The sequence below is a fragment of the Scyliorhinus canicula genome, chromosome 15, assembly GCF_902713615.1.
Source record: "Scyliorhinus canicula chromosome 15, sScyCan1.1, whole genome shotgun sequence".
NCBI lineage: Eukaryota > Metazoa > Chordata > Chondrichthyes > Carcharhiniformes > Scyliorhinidae > Scyliorhinus > Scyliorhinus canicula.
The window spans coordinates 28,099,827-28,115,645 of NC_052160.1; the positions used below are offsets into that span (position 1 = coordinate 28,099,827).

Below are 15,819 nucleotides of genomic sequence, written 5' to 3' on the forward strand. Positions count from 1 at the left end.
ATTGAGCCTATCTTGTACCTATTTTTATTCTAATGGCTGAAACAGGAAAGAGGTGAAAACTGGTTTTACCGACCTGTCAAGTTCCGACTCTGACTCTGTGTCCTGTGTTCTCTGCACTGGCTGTTTACTCTCCACCAAGTTCGGTCTGCTCTCCATCTGTGAGTCTCCATCTCTAGAAATGGATGAAACTCATTAAAGCCCTGATACTCTTGATTGTGGCCAGTGAGTTAAGTTTCTTACTATGAGGAGGATCAGGTGGAGGTGGAGGGTTTTGGCTTCAGGATTGGGGAGGGAACCAGATGAATTCTCACCTGAGGGTTGAAATATTGGCAATGCCAATGAAAATGAGGGAGTATGGAGCACCAAGCTAAATTCAGTGCGACTTTCTGTGTATGTTGGTTTCCCTCCTCTGATTCAACATCTGTGCTGGGATTCTCCGAGCCCGCGCTGGGTCGCCTCTCCGAAGCCTGGCCGCCGATTCTCTGGCGACCGGAGAAGCGGAGCCAATCGCCGACTCTCGGGCGAGCGGCTGGACACCCGCCGGCATGGTTTACATCTGGTACCACCCGGCGGGAGCTCAGACCCGCGGCTGTGGTGGCGGTCCTGGTGGGGGGTGGAGGGAATCTGACTCAACGGTGGGGGGGCCTCAGCGGTGGCCAGGCCCGCGATCGGGGGCCACCGATCGGAGGGCCATCACGATCTGTGGGGGACTTACCTTACTCCGCACGGGCCCCCTGTGTGGTTCCGCCATGTCTGCGACGCCTGCACCGAAGTGGGCCGCTGGCGGCCGCCGCACACATGGCAGCCTGGACAGCAGGGCTCGACCGGCAGCTAGAGCTGTGGGTCGCACGCTGGGGCACTGCTAGCCCCCTGGAAAACGGAGAATCACCCCGCACTTTTGAGGAAAAAAAATCCGGAGTGATGCTTGTCCGTTTCCAGCGGGCATGGGGACTTGGTCGCCAAATGGGAGAATCCCGGTCCTTATATTCAGGGTGATGAATGGCCACTAGTCGCACAGACATTACATTTCAGACAACAGCAACTCAAACAACCTAATAGACAGACAGCTTCATCAGCACTCTGATGAATGGGAACACAGCTGAAAGTTTTCTCTGGAGATGCACTGACATGCTGCATATTTCCAGTATTTGGGTTTTGTAGGGCAAGCCTGTTTCTAACATTGATTCTTCACGTACCTGTGCTGCTGCGGAGGAGCCTCCCAGCTTGACAGCGGCCTCGGGATGGATAGTGACCGGAGTTCCCTCAACTCGTCGTCTTCCACATACTGAAGGACCATCGAATAAAAGCACCACATCAATCATTATACCACTTCAGAAACAAGGGTAGAGTATCAGAGAATCGAGGTGAGTGAGTGACTCAGGCTCTGAGCAATAAGATGTGTCAGTAGCATGTGCATGCACCTGTTGTGATTAAAAACAACTGCTCCAAATCTGTGAGCTTTCAATTATGTAAAGACTTTATTTAAGAATATGCTGGAGAGTGCCGACCATGGAGCCTCTTTCAATTATATAAACTTTGTAGTACATATTTATAGTTCTTAACTTGCTGCTTTTCATTATAATGTGTCCCATTAATTTCTTAATGAACCATACTGCTCCATCAACAGGAGTTCCCTTTATCTCACCCCTTAGCCGTGGGTATAGCCTCGGGTACAGTCTCAAGTTCCCCCTTATTGCCTTCTGGTCCTGATCAGCAATGTCTGTGAAATCTGTTTTTGCTGCAGCTGTGGGGATAGCCATTCTTTTTTTTAATATAATTTTTATTGGAATTTTTTACAGAAAATATAAAACATAACAATGAAATGCAACAAAATAACCCATAATAACTGTAACACCCCCAGACCGTATCGACGCATGTATCCCATCCCCCCACCCCCCAACCCCAATGAACAACAAAAGAACTTTAATATAAATTTAAATTAAATAAACAAACAGTCATCGTCTGCCCCCCCCTCACCTTTTCCCTCCCCCTCACCTTTTCCCTCCCCCTCACCTTTTCCCTCCCCCCTCACCTTTTCCCTCCCCCCCTCACCTTTTCCCTCCCCCCCTCACCTTTTCCCTCCCCCCTCACCTTTTCCCTCCCCCCTCACCTTTTCCCTCCCCCCTCACCATTCCCCTCCCCCCTCACCTTTTCCCTCCCCCCCTCACCTTTTCCCTCCCCCCTCACCTTTTCCCTCCCCCCCTCACCTTTTCCCTCCCCCCCTCACCTTTTCCCTCCCCCCCTCACCTTTTCCCTCCCCCCCCTCACCTTCCCCCCCCCCCTGCAACGCTCCTTGGCCAAGACTTTATTTCCCATCATGTCGAGAAAGAGCTCTCACTACATTTGTTCATTCTAAAGCTATTAATGCATGTTTGAATATCAATCTTGGTATGTTTACATCTCAGTTACCCCACTTCACACCAAATGAGCTGCCCATTTTCGCCTGCAATTAGGTTAGAGTTGAACTACTTTGTAACAAACCAGTCTCTGTGACATAACGAAAGGTTCCACTAGCTGAACAGAATTTGTGTGTGAGCCACTGAGTCAGATGGTCATGGGTTCAAGTCCAACTCCTGGACTAATGTTCATAATCCATGTAGTGATTTACTGCTGCACTGTGGGGGGTGCCGGCTCTCTGGTGAGATGTTAGGTGAGGCAAATGAGTAAAATGGAAAAGACTTGTTTTCAAATTTGCTGTGTGGAGACATTATGGGGATAGTCTGTTAAAATGCCCCACCCCTGCAGCGTGATATATCTCCACGCACACTGGGCCTGTGCTCCGTGTCTTCAGCTCTGCTAGACCTACCTGGAACTTGAGCCTGTGATCCTCAGAGTTCAACCTCGCACTAAGGCATTCCGCAACAACCATCCCTAGCTGGCGAACACGGGCTATGTTACTGTCCAGGTGACACTCCATCCCAGCCATCATCCCAGAGAGCAGCACTGCAAACACAGGGCACCAGTAAACATGGAGACTGAGACACACATTACTACAAGTATCAACCCCACTCAATCACGTTAGCCCCCTCCTTTGTGTTACCCCTCACATCACCAATATCATCACTCAACTCCCACAATCCAAACACCACCATAAAACTGCCCCCTCAGTCTGAGGAGCCAATGGTGTCACTGACCACCTTGATCTCCCACTCTCATCGCAAAACTCACAGCCCCACAGTCCTATTTCAGCCTCACAAACACAGTAACCTGATTTTGGTGTGCACATGCACACTAACCTGCTTTGTGTTCCTGGATCTGCGAGTTGGTAAGTTGTGCAAGGCAGATGACAATAGCCTTGCTGATGTAAAGCTGCTGTTGTATCGGGGTGTGTCTCAGAGCACTGCTGTTACCCCAGGTCTCCAGCAACTTCTTCAGCACCTGGCAAAGACACACACAAGCTCAGAATCTGTTACAGCCCTGGGTGGTGCCATTAGCAGATTCCCACTCTCACCCTTCACCCTGACCTGTCAGGAGGGAGTGGTAGAATGTCCAAAGCTAGCTCCAATAACTCATTATGTCGGTCCAGTTGTCAGGAATCACTCTCCCAGCTCCAGAATGTTTAAATACACTGCAGACCCCCGAACCACTGCTGTGAACACCAACCATCCCCCTACACACCCCGACCCCGACTCTGGGCTAAACACCAAACCACCACTCCACAGCTCCCCACCGGAGGAAAGCATTGTCGATCCTCCTCCCTGAGAGCCTCCATGTTTCCTGAGACATCACAAACCCACCACCATCCAGAGATGTTGTGACACCCCCTTGTGCCCACTCACCTCGACCAATAAGCAACCCCGGGTTTTCTCACCGGCCAGGTATCCTAGCAAGCTTTGTAGCACAGAGTTCTGCAGCAATCAGAAAGACAATATCAGACAGGCTCTAAAATAGCAGTAGGAAACATCTCACCCCCAACACCCACCCCTCATCTGCCCTGCCTTCAACTATTTTAATTGACCCAAATAAACTAAATTAAACAAACTGAGGGGAAAATTAAAATGGACAGCCCTTTAAGGGGATGCTGCTTAAAACAAAAACAAAACACAAATGAGACTTAAAACATTAAACTGAAATGTGGTTAAAAGGGTCAATTAAGTGGGTCTCACCCCCACAACCCAAAGATGTGCAGGACAGATGCTTTGGCCACACTAAACTGCCCCCTAATTGGAAAACAAAAAGAATGGGGTACTGTAAGTTTATATTTTAAAAAGGGTAAATTAAGCACTCCAGGCTCTGTGGTACCACCGAGAATGGAAGGCCTCAATAGTGCCTGTAGACACTGCATGCTCCCTCTCCAGAGATACCCAGCCGTGAATGAAGCAAGGGAGGAGCCTTCATTCCCCCTACCCAACCATCCCCAATGCCTTCAACATTGCTACCCCCACAACTCCACCCCACTTCCCTCAACATCCTAATACAATACGTCATGGTGTGGGTTTATGAAGTTTAAACTCTTGTTCCCACTAGTTGGCTGATCTCTTACCCTGACCAGGCCCTTTCCTCCCACACCTTGTTCTGATCCTCCCCGCTCCCCCATGACTGCACACACCTTATGCTGATATTGCAAGAGCAGGAATTTGTGTGTTAGGACAAACTCGGCCTTCTTGTTCTTCAGCACGATGCTGCCTAGTAACCTTGACAACACCTCAGGCCTGTCAGAAAAAAGGCAAATTTTTTTTTTAAATGATTAGTGTGCAGCCTCTGTAAGCAGTGTTTAGGGCTAATTCCGGGGGGGGGGGGGGGGGGGGGGGGGGGGGGGGCACGGACTTTAGTTCAACATCTCATCCAAAAATCAGCACTTCCAACAGTGTGGCACTCCCTCAACACTGACCCTCCAACAGTGTGGCACTCCCTCAATACTGACCCTCCAACAGTGAGGTTTCTCCCTCAATACTGACCCTCCAACAGTGAGGTTTCTCCCTCAATACTGACCCTCCAACAGTGAGGTTTCTCCCTTAACACTGACCCTCCAACAGTGTGGCGCTCCCTCAATACTGACCCTCCAACAGTGTGGCGCTCCCTCAACACTGACCCTCCAACAGTGCGGCACTCCCTCAATATTGACCCCCCAACAGTGTGGCGCTCCCTCAACACTGACCCTCCAACAGTGCGGTTTCTCCCTCAATACTGACCCTCCAACAGTGCGGTTTCTCCCTCAATACTGACCCTCCAACAGTGCGGTGTCCCCTCACTACTGACCCAATAGTGTGGCGCTCCCTCAATACTGACTCTCGAACAGTGCAGTTTTCCCTCAATACTGATTCTCCAATAGTGCAGTTTCTCCCTCAATACTGACTCTCCAATAGTACAGTGCTCCCTCAATACTGACCCTCCAACAATGTGGTGTTCCCTCAATACTGACTCTCCAACAGTGCGGTTTCTCCCTCAATACTGACCCTCCAACAATGTGGTGTTCCCTCAATACTGACCCTCCAACAGTGCAGTTTCTCCCTCAATACTGACCCTCCAACAGTGTGGCGCTCCCTCAAAATTGACCCTCCGAACAGTGTGGCGCTCCCTCAATACCGACCCTCCAACAGTGTGGCGCTCCCTCAATACCGACCCTCCAACAGTGTGGCACTCCCTCAACACTGAGCCTCCAACAGTGCAGTGTTCCCTCAATACCGACCCTCCAACAGTGTGGCGCTCCCTCAACACTGACCCTCCAACAGTGTTGTCTCCCTCAATACTGACCCTCTGAACAGTGTGGCGCTCCCTCAATACTGACCCTCCAACAGTGTGGCGCTCCCTCAATACTGACCCTCCAACAGTGTGGCGCTCCCTCAATACCGACCCTCCAACAGTGTGGCGCTCCCTCAATACCGACCCTCCAACAGTGTGGCGCTCCCTCAATACTGACCCCCAATTAGTGCGGTGCCCCCTCAACACTGACCCTCCAACAGTGTGGCGCTCCCTCAATACCGACCCTCCAACAGTGTGGCACTCCCTCAACACTGAGCCTCCAACAGTGCGGTGCCCCCTCAATACCGACCCTTCAACAGTGCCGTTCCCCTCAATACCGACCCTCCAACAGTGCGGTGCCCCCTCAATACCGACCCTCCAACAGTGCGGTGTTCCATCCATACTGACTCTCCAATAGTGCCGTGCCTCCTCAATAGTGACTCTCCAATAGTGTGGCTTCCCTCAATATTGACCCTCCAATAGCGTGGCGCTCCCTCAATACTGCCCCACTGACAGGCCAGTCAGTATTGCCCCTCGACAATACAGCGCTCCCTAAGTATTGCCTCACTAACTGTGCAGCACTCCCTCTGTACTGCAGTGAGAATTTCAGGCTCAATTTTGTTCTCAGTTGTCAGGATTGGGGCTTGAACAATGGCAAGAGTGTTGCTGTGCCATGGCTGACAACTGGTTCTAAGCAAGGTACTTGCAGCCTATGCGAGTTCCGGCTGGGGAAACCAGTCCAGTTGCTGTCTGCAGCTGGGATCTCACACTCTCAATGTTCTGTGCCTAAAACACTTACCCTGCTGCCAGCCGAACCATACCAGAAACCACATTCTCCATCCAACGTTCCGGTACATTCTCCACTAATCGCCAGCTGATTCGTTGCCAAATGCAATCGGACTGGGTAAGAACAGTGAGCCTCGGCACCAAAACTTGCAGAACTGCATCTGAGGGAATGTGAGCCAATCAGAGCCAGATAATGACAGTACAGAAGAGGCTGGATGAGCTGAGTGGTCTGTGTTAATTTGTGGTAGAGTCTTGTCATCACACACTTTTAATACAGTAAGAAGTCTTACAACACCAGGTTAAAGTCCAACATATTTGTTTCAAACACGAGCTTTCGGAGCACTGCTCCTTCCTCAGGTGAATGAAGAGGAATGTTCCAGAAACATATATATAGACAAATTCAAAGATGCCAGACAATGTTTAGAATGCGAGCATTTGCAGGTAATTGAATCTTTACAGATCCAGAGATAGGGGTAACCCCAGGTTAAAGAGGTGTGAATTGTCACTTTTAATACAGACAGCACGAGGGGCTGCTGCTGCTCCCCTTACTAAACACTTCAGATATTTTATATCTCCATCCTGTGGACGAGATGGTCAAGAAAACATATGGGGCAGGATTCTCCGTTTCTGAGACTAAGTGTTGACAGCAACAGAGAATCCGTGGATTTTTATGACAGAAAAACCGGCGCCGCGTCTGGACCGATCCCGCCACCGTTGAGGGGCTAGCACCGGTACCACGTGGAACACACTCGATTCCACTCAAAAATGGTGCGGGATACACCAGGTCCGTGATCGCCACGCAGGAGGCTAACAAGCTGCAGCCGCACATACACATTACACTCCCCATACACACTTATCAAAACCAAAAAGGTGGCACTGGTTGTGCTGGAGTGCACCCATACAGCTGATGGGTTGTTTGGGACCAGAGGGCACCAGGAGGGACACTTCTATGACCCATGGCACCATGTTCAAAGTGGGCTGTTGTCGGTGTGCGCAGCTGCACGGCCACCTTGCCGGCTGCAGCAATGGTCCTCCATGCCCGCCCGCCCCCCAGCCCACCTCCTGCCACACCCCCCCACCCCCCCCCCCCCCCCCCCCCCCCCCCCCCCCCCCCCCCCAGCCCTGGCAGAAGCTCCCCGGCCAGCGGCACAATGGCTAGCACACTATGGGCATGTTGGACATCTTCCGCATGCCCTCTCTCTCCCTCAGCAGTCGTCACACCGGTTTCACGATTTAAAAAAAAATAAATTTAGATTACCCAATTATTTTTTCCAATTAAGGGGCAATTTAGCGTGGCCAATCCATCTACTCTGTACATTTTTGGGTTGTGGGGGCGAAACCCACGCAGACACAGGGAGAACGTGCAAACTCCACACGGACAGTGACCCAGAGCCAGGATCGAACCTGGGACCTCAGCGCCGTGAGGCGGTTGTGCTAACCACTAGGCCACCGTGCTGCCCTTGGTTTCACGATTTTTAAAAGCACAAGTGAACCGGGTCGTCGGGAACTCGGCCCATCAGAGGCGGAGAATCGCGGAGGTCTTGGAGAGTCTGGATCGGGCCCACTAATGATATGTAAACAGTGCCTACTGTATGTGCAGAGTAAAACGCATTGACGCCATTTTCCAGGTGATGGGGAATCATGATCTGTTGGCAAATTGGTGCTTGCCGCAATTCTGGCGGTGGAAGCAATTCTCTGCCAAATCACATTTCCTGATTTCGCCGTCAGCTAACGGAGAATCCTGCCCAAGGGATGCTTTTCTTTATTGGGTTGGCACTGAATACAAAAGCAGGGATATAATGCCGAAACTGTATAAAACGCTGGTTAGAGTTTTGTGTGCATTTCTGGTCAACACATTCCAGGAAGAACATAATTTCTCTGGAGAGAGTGCAGAGGAGATTTACAAGAATGTGGCCAGGGCTTGAAAATTGCAGCTATGAGGAGATTGGATAGGCTCGGGTTGTTTTCTTTAGAACAAAGGAGGCTAAGGGGTGACCTAATTGAGGTGTACAAAATTATGAGGAACCTAGACAGGGTAGACAGGGGACAAAAGAGAAAATGCTGGAAAATCTCAGCAGGTCTGGCAGCATCTGTAGGGAGAGATGCTTTTTCGTTTCAGATTCCAGCATCCGCAGTAATTTGCTTTTATCCAGGGTAGACTTGTTTCCCCAACTGAGGGATCAATTACCAGGGGCACAGATTTAAGCTGATTGGTAGAAGGATTAGAGGAGACATGAGGAAACATTTTTCACCCAGACGGCGGTGGGCGTCTGGAATTCAAGGCCTAAGTTGATGGTTGATGCCGAAACACTCAACTCATTTTAAAAAGATATCTGGATCTGCATCTGAAGTGTTGTAAATACAAGGCTATGGACCAGGTGGCTGGTTTAGCACAGTGGGCAAAAACAGCTGGTTTATAATGCAGAACAAGACTAGCAGCGTGGGTTCAATTCCCGTACCAGCCTCCCCGAACAGGTGCCGGAATGTGGCGACTAGGGGCTTTTCACAGTAACTTAATTGAAGCCTACTTGTGACAATAAGCGATTATTATTTATTATTAGGTGCTGAAAATGGGATTAAAATGAGCGGCGGATGGCTGACACACACATGATGGGCTGAATGGCCTTTTTCTCCACTGTAACCTTTTATGGTTCTCTATGGGAAAGAACATCTTTAAGTGAGAGAAGTCCAGATTTCCATTAGTGTGTGTGTAAAAATAACCTTACTGATTTCACTCTTCAGCAGCCTGCACTAATTTTAAGATTATGCCTCCCTATTCTGGACTCAGGCACCAGAGTTTCTCTCCATCTGCCCCACTAAATCCCTTTGTCATTTTATAGAACTCAATAAGATCACCCTCTACATCTCCTACTCCAGGGTCTAATTATCACCTAACGTCAACCTACGTTCTGTCCTTTGCTAACTGATCTCCCAGCCCCCAGCCCTCTCGAACCTCACTAACTCAAACAACCACCTGAATCTAATTCTTTCATTATTTTTAAATACATCAATCAAATCTTCTCAAAGCAGACTCTTTCCAAGAGACAATGGCCAAACTGTCTTAAACCATTGTGATACCCGAGAGAGCTTCTATATCAGCTGCTATTTAAAGCTCCCACCCAAACTGTGTGCTGAGAATACTGACAGATGCAACTATCCGAGTTGGTTTGCATTATCCCCTCCAGTCTCTGCTACTCTCTCAAACGCTTTTCATAATAATCTTTTTATTATCACAAGTAGGCTTACATTAACATTGCAAAGAAGTTACTGTGAAAAGCTCCTAGTCGCCACATTCCAGTGCCTGTTCGGGTACACGGAGGGAGAATTCAGAATTTCCAGCTGGTATGGGAATTGAACCGGCACTGCTGGCCTTGTTCTGCATCACAAACAGCTGTCTAGCCCACTGAGCTAAACCAGCCCGAAAGCTGTGACTCCTTTCTGGGCTACAGTGGCACGGGCAGACTTTAACCTTCTAGCACCAAGCCCTTTTATAAATAGCATTATTTGACTGTGAAAGGCATCACAGCTAGGAGCAATTCTATTTTCGCCGGGTAATGATACAGTTTTCACCCGGACTCAGATTTTCAGCAGGAGTCAGAAGCAACCAGTCACAAGCAAGCAGGAACACAACAGCAGGAGTAGGTTATTCAGCACCTTGAGCCTGCTCCGCCATGTGAACGATGGCTAACTTAGGGGGTATATTTCAAGAGGTCATGCTACGAGGTCGCGTCCTGTCCCACAACTGGTGTGACACTGAGACTTACCAGTGTGCCCCTGTATGCAGACCTTCCCCAAAAGCTGAGACACAAAGGAGAGGGAACAGTCCATCCCACCTGTAAGGAAATGCAGGAAAATCAGGGTACAGCACTCAATTACTTAGCCTCTCACTACGCAAAACAGACTAAAGCCAACGTGCTTTGAAATTGCAGCAAATTCTTTTCACTCCCAATGCCCTCAGTACACCCCCTCTAACCTCAAAGCATTCACTCTGAGCACACTTGGGAAGGTTTGGAGGGCATAATTTACTACTACACGCTGAATACAAGTGGAGGCAATCTGAAACCCTCTCCTAGCTGGTATGCTTTAAGAAGCTCAGGAGTGGCTCGGTGGCCAGCACTCTCACCCGAGTCAAAAGGTTGTGAGTTCAAGTCCCATTCTAGCAACTTGAGCATAGAATGCAGACCAACATTCCAGTAGTGCTGGGCAGGCACTGCACTGTTAGAGAGGCCGCCTTTTGGATGAGTCATTAAATGGAGACCTCATAGTATCATTACAAAGCAGGACCCTCTGAAAGAGCACTTTACCCATCTACCATCTCAAGTAAATCAGACGATCCCACATTACTATTCAGAGAAGTGCAGGGGAGCTTCCATCTGCACCCTGGGCCAATATTCCTTGCTCAGTCACTCACCAGAGTGGTTTGTAGGATTAAAAAAGAATCAGTAACAGTGTCAGTATTATCAAGTCAGGACGGTTTGTGACTGGGAGGGAAGATTCCAGGTGGTGGTGTTCCATTACATCAGAGCTTGGCTATTCTCACCTTTCAGTCGTTCACAGGTTCTCTCCAACACAGAGAGCATCTCCTGTCCCAACAGTGGATAGTAATCCTCAGGGTAGAACATCACCCGGTTGTTCTTCTCCAGTTTGTTTGCCATGTGATCTGGCAGTGCAGAGATTTTGTTCAGCAATGTCTCTCGCAGACTGGCCATGTGCGGTGAGGTGTGTTCAAGGCAAACCTCCCAGATCAGCTGAGCCATCCGGCCCTCCCGCAGGAACTGCTCCAGAATCTGCACACATCGCTCCTGTCGTAAGCTTGGGCTGTGACACAAGACCACATTGAGGTAGAAGCAAAACGTAGATCTGATCCCAGTCCCCAACCTATACTGAACAGACCACCCAATAAAGGGCAACTGGCAGAATTTTCCGAGTGCACCCACGTTGGCAGATGGCTCCTCGGCGCATGTAAATATTTAGAGGGGTTCCATCAATATGTTGCTATAATGTACGTGTTTAGGAATAAGGGCAGCACGGGTGGTACAGTGGTTAGCATATCTGCTTCATGGCACCGAGGACCCGGGTCCGATCCTGGCTCTGGGTCACTGTCCGTGTGGAGTTTGCACATTCTCCCCGTGTCTGCTTGGGTCTCGCCCCACAACCCAAAAAGATGTGCAGAGTAGGTGGATTGGTCACACTAAATTGCCCCTTAATTGGGAAAAAAAGACTTGGGTACTCTAAATTTATAAAACAAAAAAAAGTAATATATGTGTTCAAGAAGTCCCTGAGAGTGTAACAATATTTAGTCCCGGACGATTGGAAGATCGCTGTTGTAACCCCCTTGTTCAAGAAAGGATCAAGACAAAAGATGGAAAATTATAGGCCAATTAGCCTAACCTCGGTTGTTGGTAAAATTCTAGAATCGATCGTTAAGGATGAGATTTCTAATTTCTTGGAAGAGCAGGGTCGGATTAGAACAAGTCAACATGGATTTAGTAAGGGGAGGTCGTGCCTGACGAACCTGTTAGAATTCTTTGAGGAGGTGACAAGTAGGTTAGACCAGGGAAACCCAGTGGATGTGGTCTATCTGGATTTCCAAAAGGCCTTTGATAAGGTGCCACACAGGAGGCTGCTGAGTAAGGTGAGGGCCCATGGTGTTCGAGGTGAGCTACTGGCATGGGTTGAGGATTGGCTGTCTGACAGAAGGCAGAGAGTTGGGATAAAAGGTTCTTTTTCGGAATGGCAGCCGGTGACCAGCGGTGTCCCACAGGGTTCAGTGTTGGGGCCGCAGCTGTTCACCATATATATTAATGATCTGGATGAAGGGACTGGGGGCATTCTAGCGAAGTTTGCTGATGATACGAAGTTAGGTGGTCAGGCAGGTAGTGCTGAGGAAGTGGGGAGGCTGCAGAAGGATCTAGACAGTTTGGGAGAGTGGTGCAGGAAATGGCTGATGCATTTCAACGTGAGAAAATGTGAGGTCTTGCACTTTGGAAAAAAGAATCCAAGCATAGACTACTTTCTAAACGGTGAGAAAATTCATAATGCCAAAGTACAAAGGGATCTGGGAGTGCTAGTCGAGGATTCCCTAAAGGTAAACATGCAGGTTGAATCCGTGATTAAGAAAGCGAATGCTATGTTGTCATTTATCTCAAGAGGGTTGGAATATAAAAGCAGCGATGTGCTACTGAGCCTTTATAAGGCTCTGGTTAGGCCCCATTTGGAGTACTGTGTCCAGTTTTGGGCCCCACATCTCAGGAAGGACATACTGGCACTGGAGCGTGTCCAGCGGAGATTCACACGGATGATCCCTGGAATGGCGGGTCTAGCATATGAGGAACGGCTGGCGTTCCTGGGATTGTATTCATTGGAGTTCAGAAGGTTAAGGGGAGATCTAATAGAAACTTACAAGATAATACATGGCTTAGAAAGGATGGACGCAAAGAAACTGTTTCTGTTAGGCGAGGAGTCGAGGACCCGTGGGCACAGCCTTAGAATTAGAGGGGGTAAATTCAAAACAGAAATGCGGAGACATTTCTTCAGCCAGAGAGTGGTGGGCCTGTGGAATTCATTGCCGCAGAGTGCAGTGGAGGCCGGGACGCTAAATGGCTTCAAGGCAGAGATAGATAAATTCTTGATGTCGCGAGGAATTAAGGGCTATGGGGAGAATGCTGGGAGGTGGAGTTGAAATGCCCATCAGCCATGATTGAATGGCGGAGTGGACTCGATGGGCCGAATGGCCTTACTTCCACTCCTATGTCTTATGGTCTTATTAACTCTTCCTAATAATGCTGTGCAGACATTGCCCACATTCAGGGAGACTGAATCTTTAAGTGCTTTTATGCTTTTTTCGCAATTAGAGAATTCACTACAGGGTACCCACTATGTTGGTTAAGTTACCTGGCAGCAATGATAGTGTCCAGCAGCACCAGGTATGCTTGATGGGGTGGACCATTCAGAAAGAAGTAATCCAATAATTCTTTTTCCTGGTCAGCAGGCAGCAACATCAGCCAATCTACACTGAGATTACTGGTCAGGACCTGCAGGAAGTGGAAGTAGTGTGTGTTCACAAATTCGTTGTTCTTTGGCAAGTGTTCAGCAGAGTTTGGTCCCCCCAGGTACTGTTTCATAGTCTGTAAGCTGCGTGTGATTTCTGCACTGTCCCGGGAGGAAGACAGGGTACCGATTGCTTGTTTGACGAGGCATCGGACTTCAAGAATTTCAGGCTCCATGGCTGAGGATCCTGGGATAAGCAGATAGACACACAGAAAAATAGTTACAAAATTAGATGAAATATTCACATATCACCGCCAATTCCCTGAACTCTGCAGTTTCTATTTAGTAAACAACAAATTTTAAAGCCACCAAAAATAGATAGCTCTCTAAAAATAGGAGTGAAGGCAGAACAATTCTTTTCACTGTACCTCGGTACACGTGACAATAAATCTAAATAACCCATTAGATACTTTGATGAAGAGACATCCAGACTTGATACGCTAGCTCTGTACTCTCTCCACAAATGCTGTCAGACCGGTTGAGGTTTTCTAGCATTTTCTGTTTTTGTTTCAGATTCCAGCATCCGCAGTAATTTGGTTTCATCAAGTTCTCTAATGTCTCGGAGGAATGGAAATATTTTAACCCAGTTTGGAGCACATGACTCTTAACTGCCTCGGAAATGGCCCAGCAAGTAACTCCAAATATATATCCAAGAAGACGGCTCACTGTCTTCTGAAGAGCAATTTGAGATGGGCAATAAATCCTGCCCTTGCCAGCCACACTCACATCTCATGAATGAAAAAACAAGCCTGGCATTTGACTCCCAGTTCGTGCTCGGTTTGCCAATGATAGTCAGTGTAGATTTAACTGACAGAGGGTGGGGATAATGCCAAGTCTCTCTATCTCCTGTTTGGTTGAATGCCTGCAGACACAGGGTAAGGGTCACACCAGGTTCTCCAGACTGTCAGACAATCTGTGACTCTCACAGTCTCATTGTCCTGGATCACAAAGTCCAGTGAAATATCACAGGTGAGTGTGCAGCAAATTGCTGAATAACCCACATCAAAAACATGAGGCAGAGAAATACCTCAACACCTGCCAACTACCCCAGGCCTGTCAACCCTCCTGCTGTTGAAATACATTTACCTAAATCCGCCCATAGATTCACGTCGCCCGTTCTCGGTACATGCGAGCAGTAAGTTTGCCCAGAGCCACCGCTCTGGGTCTCGAACCCACATCTGAAGCTGGAACTGAAGTCGTTTTGTCTATTCAATTTATTGATGGACAAGCGGCCCGATTTGTACCGAATCTGCCGACTAAAATCGCCTTACCCATTTCACGGTTGACATCCGGGAACGTGCGGATCCAGCGCCATCCTGGTATAGGCAGCACAAGCGCCTTCTTCCGATTAAGCACCTTCTTCCGACTAAGGGGTTTGACACCAGCGGCCATCTTCGTATAGGACACGGGAAGGACAGGACCAGCGTCATCATAGTACAGGAGGCCAGGATGTGACACAACTGCGCCGGCTTGGGACAGGATGCCGGAAGTGCAACTGCTGCGCCATCTTCGTATAGGACACGGGAAGGACAGGACCAGCGCCATCATAGTACAGGAGGCCAGGATGTGACACAACTGCGCCGGCTTGGGACAGGATGCCGGACGTGCAACTGCTGCGCCATCTTCGTATAGGAAACGGGAAGGACAGGACCAGCGCCATCATGGTATGGGAGGCCAGGAAGTGACACTACGACGCCGGCGGGGTGCCGGAAATGTGCCATCTTCGTAAAGGAAACCGGAAGCACAGAACATCTTTGTATAGGAGATAGGAAGTAGAGGACATAAGCAAATTAGGGTGGATGCAGAAATCTGTAAAAAGATCTAATGGCATCTGTGGAGAGAGAAACAGAGTTAACGTTTCTTGTCGAATGTGACTGTTTATTGGACTCTAAACGTTAACTGCTGTCAGACCTGCTCAGTATATCCAAACTTTTCTGTTTTGTGCCATATTTTGAACCTTTGTACGAATCCAGTTTTAACGTCACGGTATCTGTGTTAGCAGAGTTTTATAAATTGAGGATCACTGCTGCGTGTGGCGGTCAGCGGTGTTGCCTATACAATGCCCAAGTAGTCAGCATCTGGGCCTATTGAAGGTTGGAGTAACTGAGCCTGTTAATGTGGGAGAACTAGCTCAAATTGGTCTTACATGCCAACTTAAAAAACAAAACACATTTAATTTGTTATGTTTCCTTTCTTTCTCTGATTGGGATTTATTAGTTGCGCTAAACAGGGGCCCTTTGTTATATTCTTTGGTTGATAGCACTGGGGCAAATCAGTGTCTCCTTATGTTATACTTAAAAG

General features: G+C 48.7%; 1 protein-coding gene across 6 annotated transcripts in view; it reads right to left on the reverse strand.

Annotated features, from left to right (window-relative positions):
- telo2 (TEL2, telomere maintenance 2, homolog (S. cerevisiae)) overlaps positions 1-14,810 on the reverse strand; it is a 31,789-nt gene extending 16,979 nt beyond the window's left edge. The window contains exons 1-11 of one of the 6 annotated variants that reach the window (XM_038820205.1): positions 14,790-14,810; positions 13,363-13,705; positions 11,009-11,286; positions 10,233-10,301; positions 6,482-6,629; positions 4,550-4,652; positions 3,780-3,848; positions 3,237-3,378; positions 2,807-2,943; positions 1,197-1,285; positions 74-172 (exon numbers count right to left, since the gene is read on the reverse strand). In XM_038820205.1, coding sequence (XP_038676133.1) covers positions 74-172; positions 1,197-1,285; positions 2,807-2,943; positions 3,237-3,378; positions 3,780-3,848; positions 4,550-4,652; positions 6,482-6,629; positions 10,233-10,301; positions 11,009-11,286; positions 13,363-13,705; positions 14,790-14,793 — 1,481 coding nt within the window. In that variant the 5' untranslated portion in view covers positions 14,794-14,810. Of the gene's footprint in view, positions 1-73; positions 173-1,196; positions 1,286-2,806; positions 2,944-3,236; positions 3,379-3,779; positions 3,849-4,483; positions 4,653-6,481; positions 6,630-10,232; positions 10,302-11,008; positions 11,287-13,362; positions 13,706-13,886; positions 14,184-14,244; positions 14,512-14,545; positions 14,762-14,789 lie in introns of those variants that run through there. The other 5 variants (XM_038820200.1, XM_038820202.1, XM_038820201.1 and 2 more) reach the window with 5 other exon arrangements.
- Positions 14,811-15,819: the final 1,009 nt, after the last annotated feature.